Source organism: Oxyura jamaicensis, chromosome 8 (genome assembly GCF_011077185.1).
Source record: "Oxyura jamaicensis isolate SHBP4307 breed ruddy duck chromosome 8, BPBGC_Ojam_1.0, whole genome shotgun sequence".
NCBI lineage: Eukaryota > Metazoa > Chordata > Aves > Anseriformes > Anatidae > Oxyura > Oxyura jamaicensis.
In genome coordinates this window covers 25,995,286-26,022,122 of record NC_048900.1, presented here as the reverse complement: position 1 = coordinate 26,022,122, position 26,837 = coordinate 25,995,286, and the positions used below count along the sequence as shown (strand labels likewise).

The following is a 26,837-nucleotide window of genomic DNA, read 5'->3' as shown; positions in this document are numbered from 1 at the left end:
CTTTCACCATTTCATTCTCCCCACCAGACTCTCAAGGAATTTGAAGGAGCTTGGGGGCACCGTACTTCTCACAGAATCACAGTGTAAGGCACTGAAGATAAACAAACACTTACACATAAAACTGTACAAATGTGCAAATTCTCAGCTTGTTCAGGTGTATAATAAATAGGTCTATTTCACCAAAGACTAGTAAAACTGGTCACTGGGGTTCGTTACTAGAGATACCTCACTAATTGAATATATATTCTGCAAATATTTCACATAAAAATCTGTCCCAAAAGTTACTTTGAAAGCTATTTTTTTGCTCAGCTGTATAGCTAATATTCAAAAAGTTTTTTTTGTTTTGTTTTGTTTTTTTTTTGTTTGTTTGTTTGTTTTGTAATTGTTTAGGGCCAAATTGTTGTTGTTTTTCAGGAAGCAATCTTTCCTTCTATGATTCCTGACCATCTTGAATCATCTAAATTAGAAAGTATCAGCTCAAAATTACTGTTGTGCTACAAGAACCCAAAGGGAGAGTGGAACTAGATCTTCTCCAGCAGGAAAAACAGCTGGTAAAGAATCAGGCCAACTATGTTTCCAAGTAAATCCTGGAATATAGTATGCAAAACAACACATGTTAAATCAGAAAATCCTCAAAAGAAAAGACCATTTCCTCAAACAGATTAGCTACCTCAGATGACGGACGTTATAATTAATTAGGAACCTTGCCATCCAGGTACCTCTGTAAATCTTCTTTTCCTTGGTTTCTTCATTTTCTGTAATTTGAACAGGAGCTAAGAATACTCAACATCATAAAACAGGTGAGGCTTTAAGAGAGTATGACAGCAAGTACTGTCTCAAGACTTGAACTAAACAAAGAAATTTCTGTTGACGCTTAACAGTTTCTTCTTAAGACACCCCCACACTCACTTATCTCTTTTGCTTCATTAGTCTTACTTCTGGCTCTTAATGTAAATGATACACAATATATGAAAAATTCTACCACATATATCATACTGCATACCACTTGTCAGTCTTCTGGACATACCTTCCAAGACATTCACACAACTGCCACGTGGACAAATAACAGCAAGACACAAACTATACCAAACCTCTGGAAGGTAGACATAGTTTTTTATATATATTCACAAGAGCAATTGTTTTATTATAAAACCTTTCTAAAACAGGCATATACTGCAGGCTTTGGCAGTAGAGATAAAATATTTTGGGATCCAGCCTTAATTTGTTTTTCTCTTCCAAATATACACATTGTTCTAACAGAGGAATAGTTTAATCCAGACATATTACTGCTGCTTGATGACCCAAATGCCTCATATACTGCTCCACACATGAAACTACTGCGCATACTCCTCTTGCCTGATCAACAACAGTTTCTTTGGGGTGGCAGAAAAGAAAAGAAGCATATACATGGTTCACTTAAAATGCAGTGACAAAAACAGCATTTGAAGGCATGTGTTCAAAACAGTCCCATATTGTTATTACAGATGGAAACAGTGAAGGAAGAAAAACAGAAGAAACAAAAGCCAGCTTTTGTGAGTTCCAGAGCAATCCCTTATGATCCTGGGTCTTGTATAAGATGATTTGGAAGCTTTGGAAAGGCATTCAGGGTCTCTCCCTGAATAAGGCACTGTAACACATTGTCTTCCATAAGCCTGGCCCAGTGCCGTAACAGTTTCTGCATAATTCACTGCATGTTTTGCTAAGTGTTCTCTATATATCTATATAGATATATACACATAGACATATATGTAATTTTCCATATGCTTTCCTGCAAAACATCAGAAAAACAAAATAAGTTACATAACAGAATACAGAATAGGCTAAATTTAGTGCCTGCTGTCAAGTTGCACAAACCAAACCAGCAATGTGCTGATTAAAGAAGTTATATATACTCTAAGTTTTTAAACATAATTATTCCTTTTCCCATAAAGATTTGACACAGCCTAGCCTGGAGGTCTAATGTTTAACTTTCCAAGTAACTTCTGTCCCTTCCAACCCCCTTCATCTTTTCAGTGAATTAGCACTATTCCTAGCAATTCCTTGTGCCATTTCCCATGACAAAATGTGACTTGGGACAAAACTAAACATTTCTTTCAAAGTCTTGGAGTTTAGCTCTCCAAAAGTAGAGGGCAGTGTCTTGAACCTTGTTCATCCCTTTTGAATATAAAAGGCTTAATATATGCATAAAGTAGATCCATGTTCTTATGGAAAAAAAAAATACATACTTTAAAAATATAATTTTCTCTTCATCTTTTCCTCTGCATTTAAAAAGAAAAGAGGTTCAAGTGGCTGGTCAGATTGGTTATAGAATGCTGAGATTTTAGTATCACCAGTCTGGAATTCAAGTCAGCAGCAATCATGACTTGTAACTGACAAGAGGCTATTCAGTGAATCTTGGTGAAATGAGCAATGAACCCTTGTCAAGACTTCTCGGTAGCAAAAGCATAGGTTGTTCTAAGAACTTAAGCATGGCTAACCTGGACCAAGAATCAGTCCAGTCCTTCATAACATTTCCAAAAGTGACCTGAAGTGAATATTCTTTCCATAAGACATATTCCAATTACCGTATTATCTTCCAACCTACTTCAGTGGTCAGTGATTTAGAGATTGCCTGAGACAGAGCTTGCATCTTAATGCCATGTTTACAAGGCACTGCTGGGACTACCTCCCTTTAATTTGTCTACTTTTTTTCAATCCACTTTCAGCTCACATGGTCTTCTGCATCAGTAAACTTCGTTTCCTTCGTTTTCCTTTTGAACTAGTTACTTAAAATATCATGAAATACCTTTCTTAAAAATAATAATAATTAAAAAAACAGACCTGGTAAATAATGACCTCCATATTTATCTACTGTATCTGCTGTGTCTCTAAGCCAGAGGCACAATGAAAAGTCCACTGCCTCTGATAAAGTAAAGGCATATACTGACTGTTTCGATTAAAAAAAAAAAAAAAAAAAAAAAAAAAGTATTTTCAGTCTTTTTTAATTCTGCAATTCCTGGTCATGTTTTAGCAAAAGTCTTTGAATCTAGGGCTCAGACATCTACTTGTTATGTTTCAATCATACTTGTAATTGGAGTTATTTACAGAGAGGAAATATTTACTGAGATGCGTAAGAACTGCACTCTCTGATTTAACTAAACTTCAGTTGTTACCTCCAACATGATGTACTTCTGTGAGTTCATATTTTATCTCAGTTTTCTTCCTCTTCCTCATCTTCCATTTCCTCTTCTGAGTCATCCTTATTCTTTGAAGTGTTGCTGAATTCAAGGTTGCCTTCAATATCCAGTACTTGTAAGTACTTTAGGCTTTGGAAGAGATTCTCCTTCAGTGCTCCAACTGCAATCTTGTTAAACCTTTAAACAAACAAACAAAAAGACTTTACTGTTAAAATAAGCCCATTTTTATATCCAACACAGAAATGAAAGGAAACTACAAGAAAATCTTTCTGCAGAGTTAATCTGACTTTACTCTGACCCACAACAGCACTTCAGAGATGCCAGTCCTTGTAAAGAAAACAGAACCGCCAAAACTGCTGGCATTGCTTTCTCCTCATGTAGAACTGAATTTTGAAATGAGGAATATGGAAAGATGATTATCTTTCAAGTGTCTGAACAGTGTACAAAGGTCCTGGCTGACAATAAAAAGTTGAAGCTCAATGTTCCCCCCTCCAGACCCCTAACTTTTTGTTCCCCCCCCCCACACACACACACACACACACTGGACACACTAGGTTGCACACTAGGTTGTACCTTGTTACTGACTCCTCTGGCCATAAAAAGAAAGGGAAAGCAGGTACAGATTAGCAAGCAGGCAAACAAAGTGACTGAACAAAGCTTGCTGACAGCACTGCATATCATTGCAAAGGACCCTGCAGGAAAATACTAGGAAACATTAAGTATCTCTACTGATTTCTAGTTCACTGGTCACACTCTCAAAAAAAAACTCCTACTTTTCTCTACCCAGCCCCTGTTCCCTCCTCTATAAAGGTATTCTGCAAGGAAAAAAATCATAAAATTGAAATTCCTCCCCCACAAATTCTTTCTCTTGGCATTCTGCTTTCTCCTTCCCAGAGAGGAAAGGCATCTGCTCCATTGCCAACATTTCAAAGTGCAACTTGCTTTTCCATGAGATTCCATGTCATGCCTTGACAGTTTAATTCTTCTCCCACAACACATGAAATACTGGCACAAAGTATCCCTTTAGAAACATGGCAACATACAATAATTTTTCATGTTATTTTGGTTTCCAAGAATGTAAATAAACTAATATGAAGTTTCAGAACCCCTCACATTTCCTGCTTCGTTCCTTACTCTTGAACATGCTTAAAATTGCATTCTAATATTCCAGATGTATATTAAAGTTTCACACTATTACATGGATTAATTGCCTCCCATTAAGAAATACAGCTTAACATGGGTGGAGTTGCCTCCTAAATATGTCAGCAAAACTGTTCTGTAAATTTCTTTTTTCTCTTTATATAGGAATATAGAATGTGGTATGTGGTTTCTGGTTTGCATCCAAGCATTCAGAAATTCTCATAAATATGAGCAGCTGAATAGACAGACTGCTCTAATTTACACCAGACTTTTTAATTTTATTTGCTTGGTATGGAGTCATTCATCCAAAAAGGTATGATTCAGAACTGTAGGGCAGTATTGTTGCATACAGACAAAACAAGGCCATATTTAATGTTGGGCAGCAGGCACTCTAGGCTTTTTGAACATGGGATCAGCTTAATCACTCATCCTGTAGGGTTTTGTATTTTACTTCTAAGCAATATTTTCAATGATGTTTTGTTACATTAAAATTGAATATATTACTATGCCAGACTTGGGCTTCACTTCTTGTGGTATAAATCCTTAGTAACTCTGCTTAAATCAGCTACTTCATTGTGATTTTACATTATGTGTAAAAAAGGTCAGTATGTGCCACCTGTAAAACACAATTTAATAAACAAGGTCCTCATCCAAATGACAGAGTAGGAAAAAAAATAAAAATAAAAGTTTTCCAAACTTAGTTACATAACTGCCACATTTGTGATAGTAGATTACGTTGTCATCTGTTTCTAACAGAACTAGCAAAGAAATGGGCACGTCAAGATTAGTCATAGAAGCCCCATGACAGATTTTTTTTTTTTGTACGGTCCCAAAATCCAGAGCTAACAGACAAAGGCAATGCTGAAGTCCTATAACTGGACTGTAAACTTTTAGTTCACAGCTAAATATTGGAATACAACATAGTGTTGTTAAACATTAATTTCCCAGAATGTCTATGGTGCCTAATCCATTCTAATAAGGCACAGACAATGTCTCTAAAGAGAAAAGGCGTATTATGTGTATCCATGTCTTTTCTGAGCAGACGAACAGAGCTTCATCACATTGTTACAAAACAAAGATGCTTATTTAGAAAGTTAAGATTTTAAATACTTTCTAAAAACTAAGCAATTTTAAAGTGGATAAAGAAGAAAACCCTTGCATGCTGAAGTAGAAACTTGACCCTACCTGAGGTAAATTCCCTTTATTTTGGGTGTGGATTCAAAAGCATTCTCTGAAATGGTTGTGATCTTGTTGTTCTGAAGGTACAGATATTCTAGAGATTCCGGCAGGCCTGATGGGATAGAAAGCAGCTGGTTGCCAGCCATGTCTAGTGACTGCATGGAAGAGACAACAAGGGGTTAAATAAATAATTGAACATAAATATTAGCAGCACTTCACTGTTAAGTGACCTTAACAACAAATGAGCCTTTAAAGGTTGGCTGTATACACACGTACCCCTCTCCTTTAAAATTTTATCTTATCTACTGCATATATACATACATACATAAGGATATAATGCATGCGTATGTGCATTTACTAAAAACTTAATATGGTGGCAGCACAGAAATAAGATGTTTACACAAAGCTTATCCAGGATTTGGGTTTGAAATTCACCTGGAAGCAAGCTTTATTTTTCAGACAGTACTTCGGTGAGTTTGCTTCAGCACCTTTACCTTATGGTGAGGTCAGAAAACAACAAATGCTGTGTGTAGAGTGGAAATTGTAAATTGTCAGCCATGCACAAAGATTGAGTTTGATTTCATGGTGGAAAACTGAAGTGATATTAACTGTAGCATAAACTGATTTAATCTACTAATTCTCTCAAGGTAAGCGTGGCTGTGACAATTCTGCTCTCTTACATTACTATTTAACGTCATGATTTCACACGCCATACCCTGTTGTTTTGTTACACAGTTGAACGCTTCTTTATGTCTGTCCCCAGGCTTTAGCCCATGACTACTTACAGTGAATTAAAACAGACTGGGTTTTAGATATGCTTGAGAATATTATTTGGAATATTCTTTGGAAGCTGTTATTGTAAATGCTTCACTAGCTAAGGTTACATTAGATAAATTTGCACATAACACCAGAAAATATTCTCACATAGATCAGTGAACAAAGACATTCAGGACTAAAGTCCGTGATACTTTCTTAGATGAGTTTAAGCATGGAAATGGATCAAAATCAGTGTTTTGTTATCCTGTATTATAACATTTTCATAGCACCAAGCCAACATACTAGTTTCACATTTTTCAGAATTACAGTTCTGCAGATGATTGTCATGATTTCGTTGTTTTTATTCTCCACATAATCCCAGTCTGGCAAAAAATTATGCAAATGCTTAGCTTTGCAATTGCAAATAGATAGTCTTCAGTGATTTCCATGGAAACAGTGGGGACTGCACTGTATGCTGAGTACTTGCACAATCAGGATCTTACACGATTGTTATCTGTCCAATCTCCAGCACACTAACTCATTAACCGATTTCAGAGTTAAGCCCTCAATGTTAAGAAATCAGATTCATATATACCACCGTGGAAATATCTAACAAGTAGTAAGACTGTTCAAGAAAAAGCCACAACTGAAAATGACCATTAGTCTATCAGAATATTAAGGGTGTGCTACTACCTTAACCTTGTTTAAAATGAACAGCACATACTGTGGGGTATGTACGCCCGTGTTTGATTCAGTAATGCATTACTCTGCCTTGACACTGACTACAGGGGAGTGACCACAGCATAAAAGTAACATGAAATTGCAATGAATCAGGCCTACCAAGAAAGTCAAACTTGAAATTTTGTAATTCCAACCAGTAGCTATAGCTGCCTAATGGTGTCATGACCAATTTTTGTTTGGGGGATTAAAAAAAAAAAAGGCAGGTGACAATGGCTACATTTCATCAAGCTACAGCAGTGAAACATTTCCAGTGTCTGTAATCCTCATCAGCAGCTTCCTTCCAAACTACATTCCATCTCAGATATATTTGCATACACGCATGCACACACACATCACCGAGGCACCAAACAAATGCAAAATGTATCACTAAAGTCACCAACCAAATCTATGGCTGATGCAAACCAACAGCATTGCAGATACTGTTCCTGCATTGCTGATTTACATTACCTGAAAATCATGCTCATTGATTTCCAGAGACAACAGAAAGAGAAATGTTCACACAGATAAATGCCTGGATTGTCTAAAAACACACTGGGGACCGTTAGGACATATACTCCACATTCTTTATCCATGCTCTGCTCTCAGATGTACAAAGTTTGCTTGTACAGTGACCTAACCATGTGCACCCTAATGGCTGCCATATGACATAGGTAATGTCTCTTACTGCAGGACACGGGCTGCTGCCTAAAAGGAAATGCAGACAAATCCTTCAGCCAGTGTAACAATTTTGAAAGGTCATTTTGCACAGCACAAATGTGATTGTTCCTGCCTGCCTTATGGTTTGTGTTTAACTTTCTGCAACAATTAAGCAAATGACAAGACTGCTGATTGAATCCAGACCTCCTAACTGCTATCCAGGTGCCTTAGCCAGCTGAGCTGCTAAATCCTGCAGCTTGGCCTGTCTGCCTATAAGCTGATGTGGGGGCTTTGAGAATTAAGAGTGTTTTTGTTTATGCATTCCTTCCTCCTGCGCTCTCTTCAGTGCTGATTTTAGATCTTTAGGGATACGAGCTAGTTGAAACACATAGTTTCAATTTTAATGACAACATTTGTGAAGATTTAGCTGAAAATACAGGACACCATTAGGGTTCAGAAACAAAAACGTCTTCACACTTGCCTGAATTAGCGGACCACCACTTTGGTCAGCAGTGGGAGGTACTCACCTCTGGCACAACAGCGCACCATTATACTAATAGAAACAGAGCATGCAGCACTTACAATGCAAGCCCAAAACACGAGCACCAAACAAAAAGCTAGTACTGGTGCTACATAAATTGGCTTAGGCAGACAGATGAGGACATCAGAATTACTAACGCAATTAGAGAAGGTGATGTTTCTACCTGGAGACTGCTGAGTTCTCTCCACGCTCTTGAATAAATGGAATTGACTTTCAGTTTATTGTTGCTCAAATACAGTTCCCGCAGTTTTGTCATCCCAGACAAAGTCCCTTTTGGGATGATGCTTATCTCATTTTCCTTCAGTTTCAGAATCTGCAAGTTCTTTGGGAAGCCAAACGGCACTGTGTTGAGATGATTTCCAGAAAGATCCAAGGACTTTAGTTGCCTCAATTTACGGAAGGCCTCCCGATGGATCTGGGGGCTTTTGAGCTTATTGTAGCTCAGGTTCAGCTCTTCAAGGAAGTAAGTGGTAGCGAAGTCATTCCTGTTAATCTCAGAGATCTGGTTATGAAGGATCATAAGTGTTTTCACTCGTCGGGGCAGACCGCTGGGAATCCTTTCCAGCATGTTGTTGTACAGGTGGACAGTGTGCAGTTTCTTTAAGCCCTGGAAGGCTAATGGGTGAATACCTCGGGCTTTTAATTTGTTATTGTGGAGCAGAAGGTACTCAAGGTTCTTAATTTGGGTCAAGACATCTCTGCCAATCACCTTAATTGCATTCTTCTCCAGGTGAAGGAGGACGATGTTTCGAGGTAAACCACTTGGGATTTGTGAGAGGTTATTGCTGGACAAATCCAGGTATTCAAGACTAGACAGTTTCCTTGGGAAAGCAGGAAAGAAAACACTCTGTGTTTAGATTCTGCAAGGTGAAATGATAATCAAGTTCCCCTAGGATTTTACAGTCTTTACAATCTTGCTTTAGAGTCTTTCTCCCTGGCAGAGTTCCTGTTATTGCCCTTTTTTGTCTCACAAAATGACTGATGCAGACAGCAAAACAGGGAGCTCCCACACTGCCATTAAAGACTAGGCACTGCCATTGCTCCCTGGCCACACTAGCAAGAGAACCTGCTAAAGTCCACAAACACCCTAACCCTGCCACCTGGATGAGACCTGAGATCAGTTTTGCAGTCTAATGTTCTCTCTTTTGCCAGTACAAATAGCAATGTGAACAATTTCAGTTCGTTGCAAAAAAGTTGCGATGGGATCACCATTAAAACAGAATTTAGCTCTCAATTTCACTGAAATGTAGTCAGAGTATTTTTGTCTCTGAAATTGTATATTTAAACTGAAAAGCAAGCCTGCTTTTGAGATGATGAAATATTACTCTTACGGAAAGTAGAAATGCTATTTCAGTGTCCTAGACTAAGATACTGAACTTCTCCTGACCCTCCAGCATTATGGAAGTGAGTCAGGGCTAGATCTGCTTTGTGTAAGCTACTGAATCTGGATTCCATGGACTCAGTTGAAGCTAAAATAAATCCTCACACCAGCCACTTACACCAACTGGATGTGGATCAGTGGTATTATATGCCAGGACTGAGGAGCTCCTGCGAAGAGACTAATCTGCATGGCACTACATAACCCACTGCAGATGAGTAGAAAGTTTTCAGGAAATACAAGAACTAATGCATTGCAGACATTACTCACTGGTTACTACACTGTTGTTCAGAGCTATCCAAGCATGTTCTGAATGAATAAATATACTTTCTGGGTGTAGCACTTCACTGTTGCAAGTTGTAATGCCTCCCCAGTTGGGTACATCTCCAATAGGATTATGCTGTGCTGTACAGTTAATACCACAAGAGCAGAGTAATGTCCACCCCCTCTGCTGACTGTGTCTGGTGCCTCAGCTGTAGCCACAGTACTCTGTTCATCGAAATCTTAACAGAAATGGTATGTCCAACATTACCTGGAGGGTGACAAAACAGAGCTAAACTAAAATACTACAGGAGGTTTCTGGGAGTGGGATGTGGAAAAGGAAAGAAATTTTTCATTGCCAGAGATCAGAAAAGTTTACAGAACTCACACCAACTTATAGGCAGGCCTGGATTTTCAGGTAGAACAAGGGCAGCACTCAGTGCAAGCAGAGACAAAGGTTAACATATTGAAGCGCTAAGTCCCAGGCTAAATTTAGGACAGCCAAAGGCTTTTTCAGTTGCACCAGTTTCTAGAAAAGCTTTTGCAGCCATCTGGCTATTGACCAGCACCATTACATCCCCTGTTAGTCCAGCAGTCTCTCTGCACTGGGTACAGCTGTGCCAGATGAATTCACAACTGTGTATCTGTGGCTGCTGCCTTCAGGTCACAGAAACAAAAATGTGGCTTAGCGAAGATGAATGTCTGGCCTTAACTCCAGTGGATTGCCCTTGAAACTGAGAAGTTTTGAGCAGCCTCACTTCTGACTTGTTTGGAAGAACAGAGACCAGCCTGCACCATCATTCTAGGTTGCCTGTTCTCAGAGGGAAGTTATCTCGCATGATTGGGTCTGTGGCCATCAGGAGCGGTGCAGTCTGATGTGCAGTGTTCTATCTTTTGTATACAAGTACTCTGGAGTGTGAATTCACACCACTCAGCACAACCTTTGCTTTTCAATGGCAGCATCTAAATCTACACCTTTTCATCTAGAGCTAGCAGAGAAATGCATAATGTAGTGCAGTTTTTAATTAATGTACTTTTAAGTAGATGGACTACTATACCAGAGGAGGCAGACATTCACAAACACAGGTTCAACCTACAGATGTGATTCTCACCAGAAAGTTTCATTGTCCATTCCTTCATTAGTTAAGTAATTATTCTGTAAATACAGCTCCCGCAGACCTGTAAGTTCACTGAAGGCTCCTTTGGGAATCTTCTCTAACTTGTTGTTCTAGAGTCACCAGAAGCACATAGCACATTATTTAGCATGAAACAACATAAGACATTCAGGTTCTGCTCAGCTAATACCAGGCAAATAAATTCAATACCAGGCAGGCATGAATTGTTTCAGGGGATGTTATACTTCATGCCAAAGAAATAAATACAAATAATAGCTTAAAATATTACAATTTCTTTCTGTTGATTTCCCATGGCATTTTTAGGTTGAGCTAGAATTTGGCACCCCAGGAGGATTTTATTTTGCATTCGTAGTCCCTGCACCTATGAGAAAATCAACAATGTAATTTAGGCAACTTGGTTGGTTGGAAGCTGTGAACCAGACATTCTTTTAGTATTCGACATTTGAAAAGGCACAGTTTCTGCAATGTAGATTCCAAAATAATTACTCCTTCCAAAATAATTATTGCCTTAGTGTGGCTTTGGAGTAGCCAGAAGGCAGATATGAACAAAGATAATACTAAATTCCATTTAGGGATTCCATACAGGAACTGTAGGAATTATAAAAGGATATATAAAACTCTGACACTGAATGTTAAACTTCCTATCGTTAAGGAATTCACAATAATGTGATTGGCAGGCTACATGAAATACATGTCCCAACTACTGTAAAGTGGATACCACCACAGACTGATTCTGCTGGGTATCTCAATGAATAGCGAAAGAAAAAGAAAGACCTGTCACACCTACAGTACTTTTCATCAGTTTGGGCCCACTATTTGCTGTTTCCCATTTCTCACTGTCACATTCTTTTTTTATTTTTTTTCCCAATCAAAATATCAATTTAAATGTTACTATTGACAAGCACTTGAAAACAAAATGCTTATTTCTCTCTGCTGCTTCTCTGCCCTTAACACTGTTGGCAATAGCAAGGAAGGATAAAAGTTCAAAGAGTCTTCAAAGTTGAGCCTTCTCTTGGGAGATAACAGTTACTTATAAATGCCAATAAAACCCAGGGGTTTAGTAACTTCACACTTGGCAGAGAAATTCCAGAAATTTAAAGGATCAGACCCTTTGCCTTCTTCAAGCTACAGAAGCCCATTTTCTAGAAGACTTTAATGGGATTTAGCAGTTAAATCTTCAAGGGAAAAGAAAGCTGGGAGGCAACACAGAACTGCATAAGACCAAGGGCTGATAACAGACTTCAGTCTACACACGTCCAAGGAGCTGTCAACACGAGAAACAAACGGAACCAGGATTCCCCACCACTGCAGCTCTCCCATTGCTAACAAAGCTAAGAACTTTAGCACAAACATTATGAAGTGCTTTTATCGAAATCAGATGACATGGAATTAAAAATGCTGGAGAGTAGATAATACCACAACTTCTGCTGTTACGCTGTTGCTGGAGAAGTTGTAGCAGTGAAGAATCACCGATCCAGACTTTCTCTGTGTTGACTGAATTGCCAGTTCAGTAGCAAACAAAAATCACTGATGATAGGGAACAGCAGTCTATGTGAGGAATTAGTGAGCAAAGCCAACATCTAGTGGGTAAGCAGCTGTCAGGAAAAACACCATCATCAGTGGCAAACTTAACCAGGAGGCCAATTAGTGAATGGCCACACAGAATTATCTATCTACCTTCTTGTACTAACAAGCATAAGTATGATTATACTCAAGCAGGGTCCAACAGTGCTACCACATGGGCATTTGCCTTTCATTCTCCTGAAAACACTGAAAAGCAATTTTATCCCCTGTGAGCATTTTTGTGTTTTGCAAAAACATGCTATTACTTACAAAAAAAAGTAAGGAGATAGCTACGAGACTTAAAACAGGCCTAGGAATGTTTCAAAGTGAACTGAAATCACTTGGCTGTGCAGTTTGAATCCCATACAAATGTAGTGCTTTTGTCACAACTGTAAAGGAATATGGAAGCTTGGTGTCATTACCTTTAAATGCAATTTGTATAAGGCTGGAGGGAGATTCTTTGGAACATATTTCAGGAAATTGCTGGACATGATGAGTATCTCCACATTATCAGAGCCATTGAACATGCTATCAGGTAACCCAGCATCTGAAAGTTTGTTGTTATGAAGATACACAGATCTGCCAGAAGGAGAAAAAAGGACGAAGTTAAACAGCTACTTAGACTTATGTTTGTTTTACCAAGAGAAAGCTGTTTACAAATTTTATTTTTATCTATTCTTCTTTCCTTGAGATAATTAGAATTGTTTTCAAATCATGCCCTTTAATTTAGAAAGGCATGTATGCTTAGTCCAAATATTCTCCAAAATGTAGGTCTATTTAAATTCCAAACCTGGAATTTCACAAGTAGCCTCACCTTCTTAACAGGTAACAGAATGCAAATCTGCGATTGCACAATGCTTTGAAATCTAAATTTCAGTTTTGTCATTTGGACCTAGCTTTGTACTTGGCTAATAGGGACAAAACACATTAGTGGTGTGGCCTTACTCACAAGGGTTAAAACGTATATCTAAAAGAGTTTCAGTTTTTAATGACCCTTTCAAAGAGGGTTTCTTATTTTCCCTTTGCCCGTCTTGCTTTTAATCTTTAATATTCACTGAAGAGTTTCTCCAATCAGATATAAAAAAAAAAATCAATCTTCCTTGCACAGGTTGTAATTCTGTATAAAGCAACTGGAGTTGTTATGAAGTTAGGAAGTAACTATGAAGTTATTAGTGGTTTAACTGCTAAATGAAATAATTTCACTTCTTTTTAACAGAAAAAATTACAGTATTTACTGATCACTATTACCCCTTCATTCCCTGTGTGTACCCTGAGATGCAGGAGGCAGCTAAAATCGTGGAGACAGGTTAAAGCTGCAAAAAAAAGAGCGCAGTTAAAAGTGGGCTTGGACTCCCTACCAGTTCCAGAGAACTTGGCAACATCTTTCTGAAAGGAAGGAAAGGCTCAGAATGGAAACACAATAGTGTGATCACACACTCCAGGAGGTCCAGAGCCACATGAAAATAGAGCTCACCCTTCATGGTCAGCTGTACTTTTACAAATATTTGCCTTTCAGAAAATGCTGTTTTCCAAATAATCAGTGTGAGACCATGAACTCCACTGGGAGCAAATAAACCAACTGAAACAACTGAAATAGGATTTGATATCAGCAATTTCAGAAATCAATGAGTTATTACTCTGATTAAAATGAATGCTGTTGTGGGAGAGTTTGTAAAATTCACTTCAGAAGAAGTGCAAGTATTTTAATATGAAATTGGAACATGGCAGCTTATGTAACTCAAATTAGGAAGAACACATATAAATCTTACTTCTTTTATGACGAGATATTGCCAGGAATCAATGCCTGATTCTGCCTTTTCAGCTTTTACCAAGAGCCTATGAGAATAAAGGCCTAGTAAGTACAGAGTAGTTTCCGAGGGAACTGAGAGTTCCTCAGTTCATCACATGACTGGGCTCTTGGAGCTCAACTGGGTCAGCTATTATTAAGTGCTTCCAAACTTGGATGCATAAATTGCTACCAAAAGAGCCTGAGATGTCTCTGCAGGATTTAGATACTGTGGTGTCCATATAGAGGTTACCCAAAAGGCCTTTGGAAAAGACTATCTCACAGAAGGTGTGTCTACATGCAGCTGAATTTGAGATGGACTTACGTGTTGCACTGGATTCAGCTGAGAAAATCACAACCTGAAACTAGCAGAGAGACCTCTGACACCAGAGGAAGGTAACTAAGCTTAACTTCAGCATAGTTGTGTTATGCTCAACTGTATTGAGTACTGTACACTCAATGTGACTCTATTCTTTTTAATGAATTGGTTATAAAAATCTGGCAATTTCTAGCCATTAATTCCCATTTTGAGAAAGTGAAGCTGTTCCTTTTAAATTGTAACTGAAGCATAACCAAAATGGAGACAAATTAATTTTTATCTATGCAAAAGTGCCTGGCAGCTAGCAAAAACCCTTGGAACATATTTGTTGGAGAGGTTATTTGATCCTTCATGCTGAAATTAACAAGTAGTCAGCTTCTTTCAAAAAAGTATGAGCAGGCAATAAAATGGTTTAGCCAGATAGTTTCTTTAACTCACCAGCTACCTCCAAGCAGCAGCAGCACACTATTCTTGTTTCACTTCACGATCCCTTACCTCAAGTTTGGTTTCTGTCCAAATGTGAGTCCATATATCTTGGTGAGATAATTGGCTGCAAAATCTGCACTGATCAAGGTATTCGGGAGGAATTTTGGAGCCACTGTTAGCTGAAAAAGAAATATACGGGGTAATTCCAGTTAAATGCAACAAATGTTTTGACCAAGTATAAGGCCATCAACAAAACACTTGCAAATTTATTTTCTCTGAACAGGCAACAGTAAATGAAACAGAATGAAGATTGTATGAACAAAAACAAATTGTCCTCACTCACTAATCTCTCCAGGAAGGAGACAGGCTTTTGCTCCAAGATATGTGAATATTTGTTTTGGTTGGAAGAATTCTGCCTCTTTTTGGTGGAAGAAGTCAAGAAGTTGTTATTCTGAAAGCAAATGCATTGCTTATTATTGTTCATAATTCCTCAGTCTGCTGTGCCAAAAAAATCCAACCCACCTCACACTGGCCTACTGTTTACTCCCAAATGAAAGTATGTTGGTTGCGAGAGGAAGTGTCACTTCACGTGTTTGTTCCAGTACTGCGTCCATTTACAATGATCTCTTCAACAAAGGACCCAGGTTCCCAAAGGGCAGGGATGTTTCCAAGTTCAATTATGGGATATCAAATGGAACTTCCAAGCAAAGACCTATTGTATGGTGATACTTTGTTCTGATGAAGTGATGCATCAGAAACCAAATACAGAAGGGTCCTGTCTCCAAAACTTTTTAGTCAACAAGAAGTAGGATTTGGTCCTGTCTGCTCTTGGCCTATTGTTATTTTCACCAGTGGAGACACTGAATTTCTCGTCCTCTAAAGCTTTGAGATCAGGACTGAAAACTCTGGGCAATGGTAGAAATGTACCTTCTAGCTTGAAATTATTTGAATTTGTAAAGCTTCTTCCTCAAAGCACTGTTACGTGAAAGAGCAATCGGTTGTTAATAATACTGTAAGAACAGAACTATCTGGAAGATGAATAATGCATTTACCTAAAGTAAACCTCTGTGCTAGTTTGTCAAGTGTGCATTGATGTACTATATCCATGAACTTGAAACTTAATGGACTCAAGATACAGTTGTATTTTTTAAAAAGCTGAAAGTACATTATATACTATTTCTTATCTTCACCTGTGTAATCCTTCAACTGTCTTAAGTATTTAATGATCACAAACACAAGCGGAAAGATCTCTCAGTCCCTCCTATCTGTATGTACAGATAGTACCTAAGCAGTGGAAATAAGAGGCGTTTTGTGTATTACCACAGTTGCCACAGCACTGCCCTTGACTTTGTTGGTAGTCTCTCACCTCCTGACCTGGGAGATATGATCTCATGGAAGTGCACAAGGACACTCAGCTCTGACTAGGAAGATCTGACAGAACTAAGTGTCTACCACAACATAATACTGAGATAACAGACACAGGAAATAAACTTAATCATTTTCATACACAGTGGCACATAAAAGCTTTTCTCCTAAAACAGTCTATTGGGTCATAACTTTCATACAAAACAAAGTGAATATCTAAGATACGTGAAATTAAAAACATCAGAACCACAGGAAATAGTTTCATCCAAAAAGAGTTTTCACTTGCTCAGGACTTTGCTTTGGCATTTCAGCACTTAGTCATGAGGCTAATTGATCTCCACTGGTTGACTGCATGAAGGATTACTGCTGGATTGTTGTAATTTAGCAAAATCCAAGGTGACTGAACAGCTTCATCTAGTGTATTGCCTAATAAGCAGCAATCTTCATTTCTGCAGCTGCAATTTTCTTGCAGCTTTACTTCCCATATGGCAGATAATGTTTCTCCACTATTAACAATTAACCAATGAACTTGGAAGGATGGTACAAAAGTTATTATCAGTTTGAAACAAATTTTCTTGCTTATCACAGGCTTTGGTATAAACAGAAGCACTGGATCCAGGTGAATCCCATATCACTTTGGGAATATTTGGAAATGTATAAACTTCTGTCACCAAAATCACCATTTTACAACAAATAATAATGGCAGCTCAGGATATGGTCTACAGTTTGATGGGAGAGACTTCAGTTATTAACAAGGCTTACTGTGGCTACTATGTAAATAATACATATCATAAGTGTGATTAAAAATTCTAAAGGAAACTACAGCAACCATTCTTTACTTAAAGTACTTTTTACTCATAAGCCATTGCAGGATTTTAGTCTATTATGATATTTTGTTTCTCCAGCCAACTAAGCTCATTTAATGAAAGATAATATTTGGTGGGATCACAAGTGAAGATAAAGCATAAAAGATATTCCATAAAACAAGGAGCAAACTACCAGCAAATCCCTGCTCTCCTCCAGACACCACAGTTACTTGATCTGCATCATTTCCCACTGCAGAGTGGATGCAGTTTGAAGCCAATCTGGTTTGTCCTGGCTTGTGATTTGTAAAGAAATGTGTTATTTTTGTGGGTCCACAACTTCTCACCATAACTAGCTCTGACATTCGCTGATGTTTGCATTTTCTTTTGGGATCCTTTTCTCTCTGCAGTAAAGCCAGAAAAACCAAACACTTTGTTTTGTCACACAGGGAATACTGGAGTGCGAAGTTCTGGAATATTAGTCACAGTCTGGCTTGTTCCTTTTTATGGAGTTACTAACTGCCAAGATTGTTATATGGAAATGGTGCTTGAAAGAGAGAAAAGAACACAATGTTACTGTACTAAAGAATGGGTTCTATTTTCAAATCACTCCACACAGAAATCCATGGAGTGATTCTGGAAATGTCTTGGCATGACTGAAACCTCAGTGTGGCCACATGTATATAAATGAAACATCAAAGGATCACAGATTATAAGAGGATAATAAAAAAAATATATATGGACACACATATAGGTATGTAGAGAGAGAGAAAAGGAAGAAAGGGAAGGGTATTTGTAGATAAAAGAAGCTCTGCCTAATTTTTAACTTTTTTCTGTGGCATCCCAGTTCTTTGCAAATATTTGTGGGAGAACACCAGAGAAAAATCCATAATGGGAACCACAATTAAGGGTGGGTATGGTGGTATTATGAGGGTATATGAGAAGACATTTCATTTCCTTGCTTTAGCAGGAAGGGAAATGTGCTTCTGTCACAGCAATCATCTTGGATCCTCCAGGTGGGATCTCTTCCATTAAAAAAGAAATTCAACTCCTACCACTGCAGCGAAAAGAGTAAGTTCATTACCTGCTCAGCTTCACTGTGTGTGGGTATCCCCCCCCCCACCAATAAACCTACTGAGAATGGGGGTCTGAGAAAACTGGATGGCATTTTGCAGATCTTGACAGCTCATACACAGGTATTAGGATGCGTTTATTCACCGGTATTTCAACCCAGTCTCATCCGATTGAGATATGCAGCATTTTACACCATTCCCCCACAGCTTATTTGCATACAGGGGTAATTTATAGGTGCAGAGGTTCTCCATATCTCCCTATACACACAAGAGAAAGCTTTCACCAACTGCACAAAGAAATAAGCATTCAAAATATACCAGCGTGTGTAGCCTCTAAGTTTTTTGGACTCTAACTAGTTGTCTTGACCTTAAATGAACCTTCATTAGAATATCACTTTTGGACTATTTTACATCCATAGGATATCTATTTTAAAAAGAATTGAAAAGTTGCTTAGTTTCAGAACCCAATTAGAAAAGAATTCTGAAAGCCTTGTGAGCCTCTTACCTTATTGTTTGCCAGGTATAGGTAGTTCAGGTTCTCCAGATGCTCAAATGCTTCCTCTGGAAGCCCTTAGGAACAGGAATAGCTCTGATTAGTAACACTGGCACCCTATTGCCTCTCTGACTGAAAATACCAGAGGGTGTTTTTCTCTCTCTCAAAGAATATTTTAACAGAAGATTTAGATATCGTTCATTGGCACTGATACAATCTGATTCAGACCTATTGTTGCTTTTTTATAAAAACCAAAGCAAATCAAGCCAACACAGACTGTTAAAAACAATGGCAGACTGTTAAAAATTATAAGCATGCACAGTTGTGGCCCACTCCGCTGACAGAGGTCATGTACAGAGCTGCTGTAGACTTGCTGTACAGCTGATTATCAGTGCTTGCAGCAGCCATGCTATCTGAGAAGTTCCTTTGGTAATTTTTTCATGAATCTGCAGATAACTTTTCTTGGCAGGACATAATCTGAGGTCATTTAATGATCAGATCAATCTGATCTATGACCATGAGTTTGCCAAAGTAACACCAGTAGCTGCATGTTGTAACTCTTCTCTTGTGCTGCTTCCCCACAATCCCATACAACCATGCAGTAACCAGCTTAGAGTTGATCCAGCTCAGAGCTAATCATCCTCCAATAATTTTTAATTTTCAGCTGAATCACCCCACATCTAGCTGATCACACAAGCACTACTGCAGTCACCATGGAAAGGATGCAAATAACACTTTGACCTGGCACTTAGAAAACTGAAAGTCAAAGGTGAAGCTATTTCACATGTCAAAACTTATGTGAAACTTAGAGCTGCACTGAGGCTTGTGAAAGAAACATCACACCCAAAAGGTAATAATATCAAGGTCTGAATCTATTAAGCAGTCCTCCTTGTGTTATGTAAGAGTGTTATGTTTTGGGTCCCATGCCTAATGTGCGCACATTCTCAACAAAGGTTGTTTGTTATCATTGCAACAAGGATAGTAAGAAAATTCAGAGCAACTGAACACACAAGTTAAGAACAACTGCATCCTTTGTATTGCATATCCTACTGCCTTATTATTTACTCCAATTTCTTCTACTTTCTTCACGACCCAGTTGTCACATTTCTCTAATAAACTTAGCAAACAAAGCCTGCCTACAAAAATGAAAATGCTTTTAGAAGAGGAGAAGTTGCAATATTTGCAATATATGTTACATGTATTTATATTTAATTCACCGAGGACCGAACTGGACTAAACTGCATTGACTGACTGAACTAAACAAGTGAATTAAGAAACGAGGTCAGTCAGGAGGAAATCATTCGGCATGTAGACATTTCTGGTTCTCAAGTGCATTGCATTGATGTGCCTGAGGGACTGGAGGGAGTTTCCTGGATGAGGAGATCTCACGCCACAGTACATAGTGCTGCTGCCAGGTCTCCTCCACTGGTTCAGTAAGGCTGCATTCTTATACACTGAGTATTATGTTTCAGATGATAAAGTGCCTCCACTATCTGTGTGATGGCTAAAGGAGTGATGCTTACAGCCAAACACTCCAGTCAAGTGAGTCCATCACTCCTCATGGCTTCCTTATCAGCTGCCACTGGGCCCACTGCACAAGCTGGTGCTGCTGAGGCCCTGTCTCTGTGCACTTCACGGCTCTTCCAGCTTACCTTTTGAAGTCAGCCTGTTGTTTTGCAAATTGAGAGTTTCTAGTCTGTGAAGACGAGCAAGCTCTTCTGGAAAGATTTCTTCTATCTGGTTATTCTAAGAAAACGGAGAGGATTAATCATCAGCAAAGTAATCCAAGAAGGATCCCAATAAAACACAGACTAGGAACTCCAGTAAAACTTGGAAATGAACCCACCATATCAAATCACTGTCAACAGCCTTCTCTCCACAATGAGCCAAACTTGGATCTCAAAACCAAGACATCCAAACCCAACAGCATTTGAAGGCCTGAAACAAGTTCTGTGTTCATCTCCATAAATATCGAGCTTATGGACTGGTAGCACACAGAGTGCAATCATGCCTGGCAAGGTTTATAATCCATCTGCCACAGCCAAACGTGTGGCTGCAGCAAAGCATTTGCTACAAGGTTGGCACTGTAGAGTTTCAGGTTTATTCTGTTACTTAAGTGTTGCTTTTAAAATGAAGAAGTTTTGTCCCACTGCAAACTTGTCATGAGCAGGGAGAGTCAAACTGAGTTCACTTTCACTGGCTTTACTGTTGGAAGCGACTGCCATGAGATTTTCATTAACAAGCTTACTAGCATTTAGACCATTAATGAGTGATCCTAGCATTTTAGCATCTAGGGGACTAAAAAAGTCAAGGACCCACTGAGCTGAAAGCCAAGCTAATACACAGAAAGTGACAGCTGCTGCTTCAAAGTAGCTTCTCTGCTTTTGGCAGTAGAGGTGGGAGCCATGGCTAGCACATGCCTGGAACAGATCTGCTGAGGAAGGTGCCAGCTTACATTATGTTTTTTCTAACCGCACAGCACTTGGATGGAAAGCTTTGAACAAAAACTGCATTTTAACCATTGATCAGAATTGGCAAACAGGAGCAGTAAACAACAAGCAATTGCTTAAGAGCCAAAGAAGCACTGTGGAGAAGTCTGGAACCATGACCACAGCTTGGAGGAACGGCCATAGCGCTGCCACACACAAGCCCTGCTCACGTCCTGAGGTGTCATGGGGATCTAGGACCCTAACAGCAAAGCGTGTTGTGGACAGCCTAGGACAGGTTCCTACCTGAAGTTTGAGTCTCCTATTTCATGCCATTGTCTTGAAAAGACATGAAGTCTCCACAGAGCAACCAATGACTGCGGTTGTGATGTTACAGCTTCCTGGGTAAAAGGAACCCAAAATCTCCTCATAGCACTCAGCTCAGCAAGCATAGCACTGACTGTCACCCTGCGTTGAGGCCATACAACCCTCTGGTGCTGCTTCTAGGCCTGTGATGGATGGTTTCAGCCATGCTTCAAGCGCTCCTTGTTGCGTGCACACACTGCAGGGAGGGGGCTTGAAGGAGATGGGACACTGGGAGCCACTGGTTGGCTCTGTTGTCAGGACCAGTGTGCTGTGCTCACAATACTTTAATATGTAGAGCTGCCAAAGAATTTATTAATGAAGCAGTTTAGCCCATACTTTTCAAAGACAGCTCAGAATTGAAGGCCTTAGCCAGAAAAAAATATATATATGTGTATATATATATATATAGCTTTGGACAAAAACTCTTATCTTGGAGCTGGGGAGAGAATAAAGAGGGAAAAAATACCATCTTTTTTCCTCCTTTGATGTGTGGAGAATTAGGGTGAAATGTCCCCCTAGATTCTGGGCAACAGCCCAAGCCTTTCCAAAGGGCTGCGTTGAGCTCTAGGTCACCGCTCTCGAGCTGTGTGGTGCCGGGGAGCGGGGATCCTGAGGGGGAAGGAGGGTGCTTTGGCCCCGGCCCAGGAGCCGGACGCTGAGGAGCCGGGCCCGTACCTGCAGCGAGAGGTGGTTGGTGAGCTCGGGCAGCAGCAGCGGGAACTCCTTCAGGTCGATGCCGCCGCAGTCCACGACGCCCTCCTGTGTGCAGCCGCAGTCCCGGGGGCAGCCAGGGGCCGGGGCCGGGGGTCGGCGCCGCCGCTCGGGGGAGCCCTCGGGGAAATCGGCGGCGATGGCGGCGGCGCAGCCCAGAGCCAGGAGCCCCAGCGCCAGCAGCGCCCGGCCGCCGGCCGGCATCGCCCCTGGAAGCCGAGAGAGCTCGGGGTCAGCGCCATGAAGCCTTCCCCGGGGGGTCCGGTCCTCCCGAAGCTCCCCCCGTGGGTCCCCAGCTGCCGCCCCCCTGCCCGCCCACGTTATTTGTTGCGTTTTTTTATATTGAGAAACGCCAGATGATCCCGGAGGTTTATAGAGGAGGTTATGCAATGTTATTCGTGTGTAGCTGCTGGTCACGCCGGCCCAGGCAGCTCTGCATAGGGAAGCGAGAATCGATGTAAAGGAGGTGTGCTGGAAAACTGGCTCAGCCGTCAGGACGCCTCTCAGGGGCTGCTCTGGAGCATCGGCTAACAGGGTAACAAAACGTCCCCGCTACTGAACACACAACAGGCTTCCTATTGATTTTGGACAGTGCTGATCCGACCCTTAGAGGCCTGGCTAACGCTCAGCTTTTATCTTTCTGGCAGCAGGTTAAAATAATGCAAACAGCAGTTGGGTATCTACCAGATCAGCTAGCTGGCCCTCATCCAGCCCCCCCATCTCATTTGTTGCCCTGTTCAGATTTATACACAACAATTTGCAGTAACAGCTGGGGATGGCTTTTTTCCCCTTTCTACTATCCTTTGTATTCATCAGTGATGAGAAATTCTTATTTAGGCTCATCTTATAAGGTCAACAAGCACAATGGATTCTTGACCTTGTAAAATAAATACTCCATCCACCCCTGCCACTCCAGGTTCCCTAGCATGAGAAACGAGAACCTCCCAGAGCCCGGCTGGCACCTATCAGAGCGGCACAGGTCTGTTTGCATCCCTGGGATTTGCTGCTTTGCACCAGCTGAACTTGGGGGATCTCACCGACTTTAGGTGCTTGGGAAGCATTGGAGAGATCCTGCTCTGAGTCACAGTCATGACAATGTTAAATAATTTCTTTAAACATTGACTTACACTTGAAGAAATGGGAGAAGGGTGGCACTACAGGACAGAGCACTGCCCTGAGATATGGATGAGTTTGGTTTGGTCCTGGTCTTTGCTATCAACTTGCTGGGTGATTTTAAGAATTTAACATTGTTTGCTTGATCCCTCTTCCCCCTGCTCCACTATTCCACAGCTTCCATATCTGTAAAAGCTGAATATAACGAAATTAATCTCCTTTATAAAGCATTCCAGAGATCAGATGGTGTTCCTTATATGGCAATATAGCTAGATATTAACAGTGAGATGAAAATTGGCCATATGAGCATGCCAACAAGGGATTAGTAAAATCCTTAGTATTTTGTGACCTAACCTCAGAAAATATTTCAGAAATCTTAGAAAAAATAATCTCAGGAAGTATAATATATCAGATCTCTAGCAAAGTTATATTTCCTATATATCAGCTTACTGTTACAGATATTTACAAACAAAACTGAAGAAAAAAAAATGAATACAGGTCAAAAGCAGCCCTGCTGTAACAATGCCAACACCGTTTTGATAGCAGTTACCATCACAACTGGTGTTAGGCTCTATATATTTGCAACATGCTGATTTTTCCACATCTATAGCAGAAACAATGTTAAAGAATTACCATGAAATACTTCATCCATTGTACACTAAAATTTCCTAGACAGTCTCACCCTATTGTCATCAATAGATATGACTGCTACAATGCCTTTGACGGGCATGCTGCTCTGGTGCCACAGGGAGACTCTTCAGATACAGAAACATCTGCTTGCATCTGGAGAGCAGGCAGTAAAACCAGACATGAGTTTGATTTTCTTTTAGTTCAAAGAAAGCCTGAAGTAACTCACTCCTTTTAAATTCATTCCCATGGGCCTGATCCAAAAAATTACTAAGAAATCTTATTAAAGAGGTAGCTCAAAACCCAGTATAAAGAGCACTCTTCCCTCGCTGTCAGAGGGTTTTGGATCAGACTCTTCCACTCAGAGACTGAAGTTACACTGAAAGCAAGTTCAGGGGTCTCTGTGGTTGCATCTTTCTGAGTTCAGACAGAGGCACCACGGATTTTTGCACTTTGCTGCAACACAGCCCCACAGGCAGGGTGCTACAAAAGGCACAGTCTCCAGAAGCAAACTGAAGTTTCAGGAGTTACTGTAGCTTTTCAGCAATTCCAACTACCTCAAAGAACAGCAGGCTCATGTTCAAAATATCTCATCTCTGCATCTGTTGTTCTCCACACACATTTCATGGACACATGCACACTTGAAAAAACATCCTCTCCTTCAATATCAACAGGTTAAGTAAATTTGTAGCTTACATCTGGTATCTTTTCTGAAAGCTATAGCTGAAAGGCAGGCTGCTGGATGTCTGACAATCCAGCTTTTTTAAAAAAAATAAAGTGCTGAGAAACTCACCTTTGCTGTCAGAGATCAGATGAATGAAGAACATTTCTCTTGCCCCCACAGGCTCCCTCAGCTCATGCCATGTCAGTTACATGTGCTGAGCTCAGAGCAAGTCTCCCCTTTCCAAGCCAGATCCTTTCCAGATGTGAGCAGCAGAATTAGAGGGAGTAATAGGCAACCCTCTACCAACGAGTTTCCTGCACTTTCCAACGAAATCAGAGAGGAATTTTCCAAAGTCACCATATGGGAAAATGTGAGTAGGAAAGAGGAAGCAGCTATAGTCCAAATATAAAGACCTGGGCAAGAAGCAATCTCCCATTGCTTTTTGTCAACACAGTTTGCAAGATCTTTGAGAGATGCCAAAAGCAAGCATGCTGGAACTGACAGACACAGAGGCAGTGTGTGTGCTTCAGCATTTCATTGCAGGACACTGGAGCTGCACTATCTGATACTAGATCTTGCATTTTAGTTGCATTCAACACAAAATCTGAATTCCAGGTGAGAATGTCCTCCCATTCCCTGGGGGCCTGTTTCAGATTAGCCAGGAACAGAGAGATCAGCAGTTTTTCCTGTATTTCATCTTTTTCCCCTTTAACTCCCTCCTTTTTTTTAACACATTAGCTGATCTTCAGGGACCTGGGATAGATAGGCTGTGAAATGACAAACACCTTAGGGGCAAAGTCACGTTTGACATTAACACCCCATCTACCCAATCTCTTCTATAATTTGTAAGCCCCATATTACAGCACTAAACACCAAAAAGCTATCCCCCACCCCCTCAAACCTCTCCCGTCACATTTAGCCCATTTAGTCTCACATTTCCTATTTTTTCCCTCTTGGTAAAAAAGAGAGGAACATGCTGTTTATAACACAGCATGCTCTAAGTGCAGCAATACTTCCAAGAAAGCAACACAGCTGTTTATCACTGGCAGCAGAGTTAGCTTTTGCATTGTATTTTTTTTTTTTTAATATAAAGCCACCTGTTTTGTGAATGCCCTGCAGCATGCTGTACAGTACCTTCACAAAATCTGCAGAGGAGCTCTCCTCACCAAGAACACGACCTTCTTGCTGTATTCCTCCCCTTACCCCCCAAAAAAAATCCCCACACGATTCTTTCTTCTTGACTCCAGCTGAACTAAAGTCTAAAGCAATTAAGTTATTTCCTCCCTCTCTTCTTCCAGGCTCCTATCAACTGGAACTGATCCCCCGTCTGTGCCACGTGTAAGTTTCAAAAGTTATTGTGGGAAGCGTGTTTCTACTGAAACAAAAATAAAAACAAAGCAAAGCTGGCTGCTTATTCTTACTGATTCAGAGATCCAGAATGTATTTGCCTGCTACCCTTTCTTTATTACAGCACCCTGAAGCCACAGAGCAAAATTAACACCATGTTTTCAGGAAGGAGAAAAAAAGCATGTTTATGTTGGGAAACCACCTATCTTACCCCAGTCTGCAAACAGAGGAGAGTCGGGTGATTACCCAGCTCACTATTGATGCCAGAGCAGCCCAAGAAGGAGAGGTAGAGAGAAGGATTCACTCCTCCAAAGGTGCATTTCTTTCTGTTTTTGTTGTGGATGTATAGTACTTAGCTACCCCATTGCATCTAGAGGTACTGCAGGACATTACAAAAAGAGGGGCATTATGTCTCCTTCAGTGATGGGGTGACAGAGGCAAAGAGAAGTGTCATGGCCAACTCACGATTATCCAGCACCATAGAGCTGGTACAAGAAATCAGACATCCCATGTGTGAAGGTTATACCCTTACACTATGCTGCAAATTACCTAAATAGGAAAACCAGAGCTGTATTCAAACCTACCCAGAGGTGTTCTTACCCACCATCAAGCCAAGGAGTCTGCCCTAGCATGATGTAAGGTCTCAGGCAACCACTGTTTCTGTTACTACAGCACTCAGGTGCTTTCAGAGGAAAGACATTGCATTGCAGGACTCCCAGCTCAGGATTAATTGCATGAAACATTCCCAGTCAAACCACCCTGGGTACCCTTGCTGTTCCCTGCTGACAAGTGACTGTGGTAGCTGCAGTCT

General features: G+C 40.3%; 1 protein-coding gene across 5 annotated transcripts; it reads right to left on the bottom strand.

Annotated features, from left to right (window-relative positions):
* Positions 1–1,081: 1,081 nt before the first annotated feature.
* PODN (podocan) lies at positions 1,082–26,837 on the bottom strand. Of its 5 annotated transcripts, XM_035333411.1 has the most exons (13): positions 25,814–26,837; positions 24,809–24,998; positions 23,403–23,583; positions 22,240–22,484; positions 20,425–20,518; positions 18,785–18,849; positions 15,108–15,217; positions 12,930–13,086; positions 10,921–11,036; positions 8,333–8,990; positions 5,502–5,650; positions 3,153–3,353; positions 1,082–1,768 (listed from the first exon to the last, which is right to left on the bottom strand). In XM_035333411.1, the coding sequence occupies exons 4-12, from the start codon at positions 22,477–22,479 to the stop codon at positions 3,191–3,193; spliced, it is 1,752 nt and encodes a 583-aa protein (XP_035189302.1). In that variant the 5' UTR covers positions 22,480–22,484; positions 23,403–23,583; positions 24,809–24,998; positions 25,814–26,837; the 3' UTR covers positions 1,082–1,768; positions 3,153–3,190. The 5 variants fall into 5 exon arrangements, with proteins under 5 accessions (XP_035189302.1, XP_035189300.1, XP_035189298.1 ...); XM_035333409.1 differs by lacking the exon at positions 23,403–23,583 and having other exon boundaries at positions 24,809–24,931; positions 25,814–26,836; XM_035333407.1 differs by lacking the exon at positions 23,403–23,583 and having other exon boundaries at positions 25,814–26,835.

Bases quoted from the DNA above. Each gene is read 5' to 3' on its own strand.
- PODN (XM_035333409.1), bottom strand. From the start codon at position 24,842: ATGTTCTTCATTCATCTGATCTCTGACAGCAAAG. The intron at 13,087-15,107 runs GTAAGGGATCGT...TCCTTCTGGCAG, and splicing joins GGACAGAAACCAAACTTGAG to ATCTGTGTATCTTCATAACA. The intron at 8,991-10,920 runs GTGAGAATCACA...TGCTTTCCCAAG, and splicing joins ATGGACAATGAAACTTTCTG to GAAACTGTCTAGTCTTGAAT.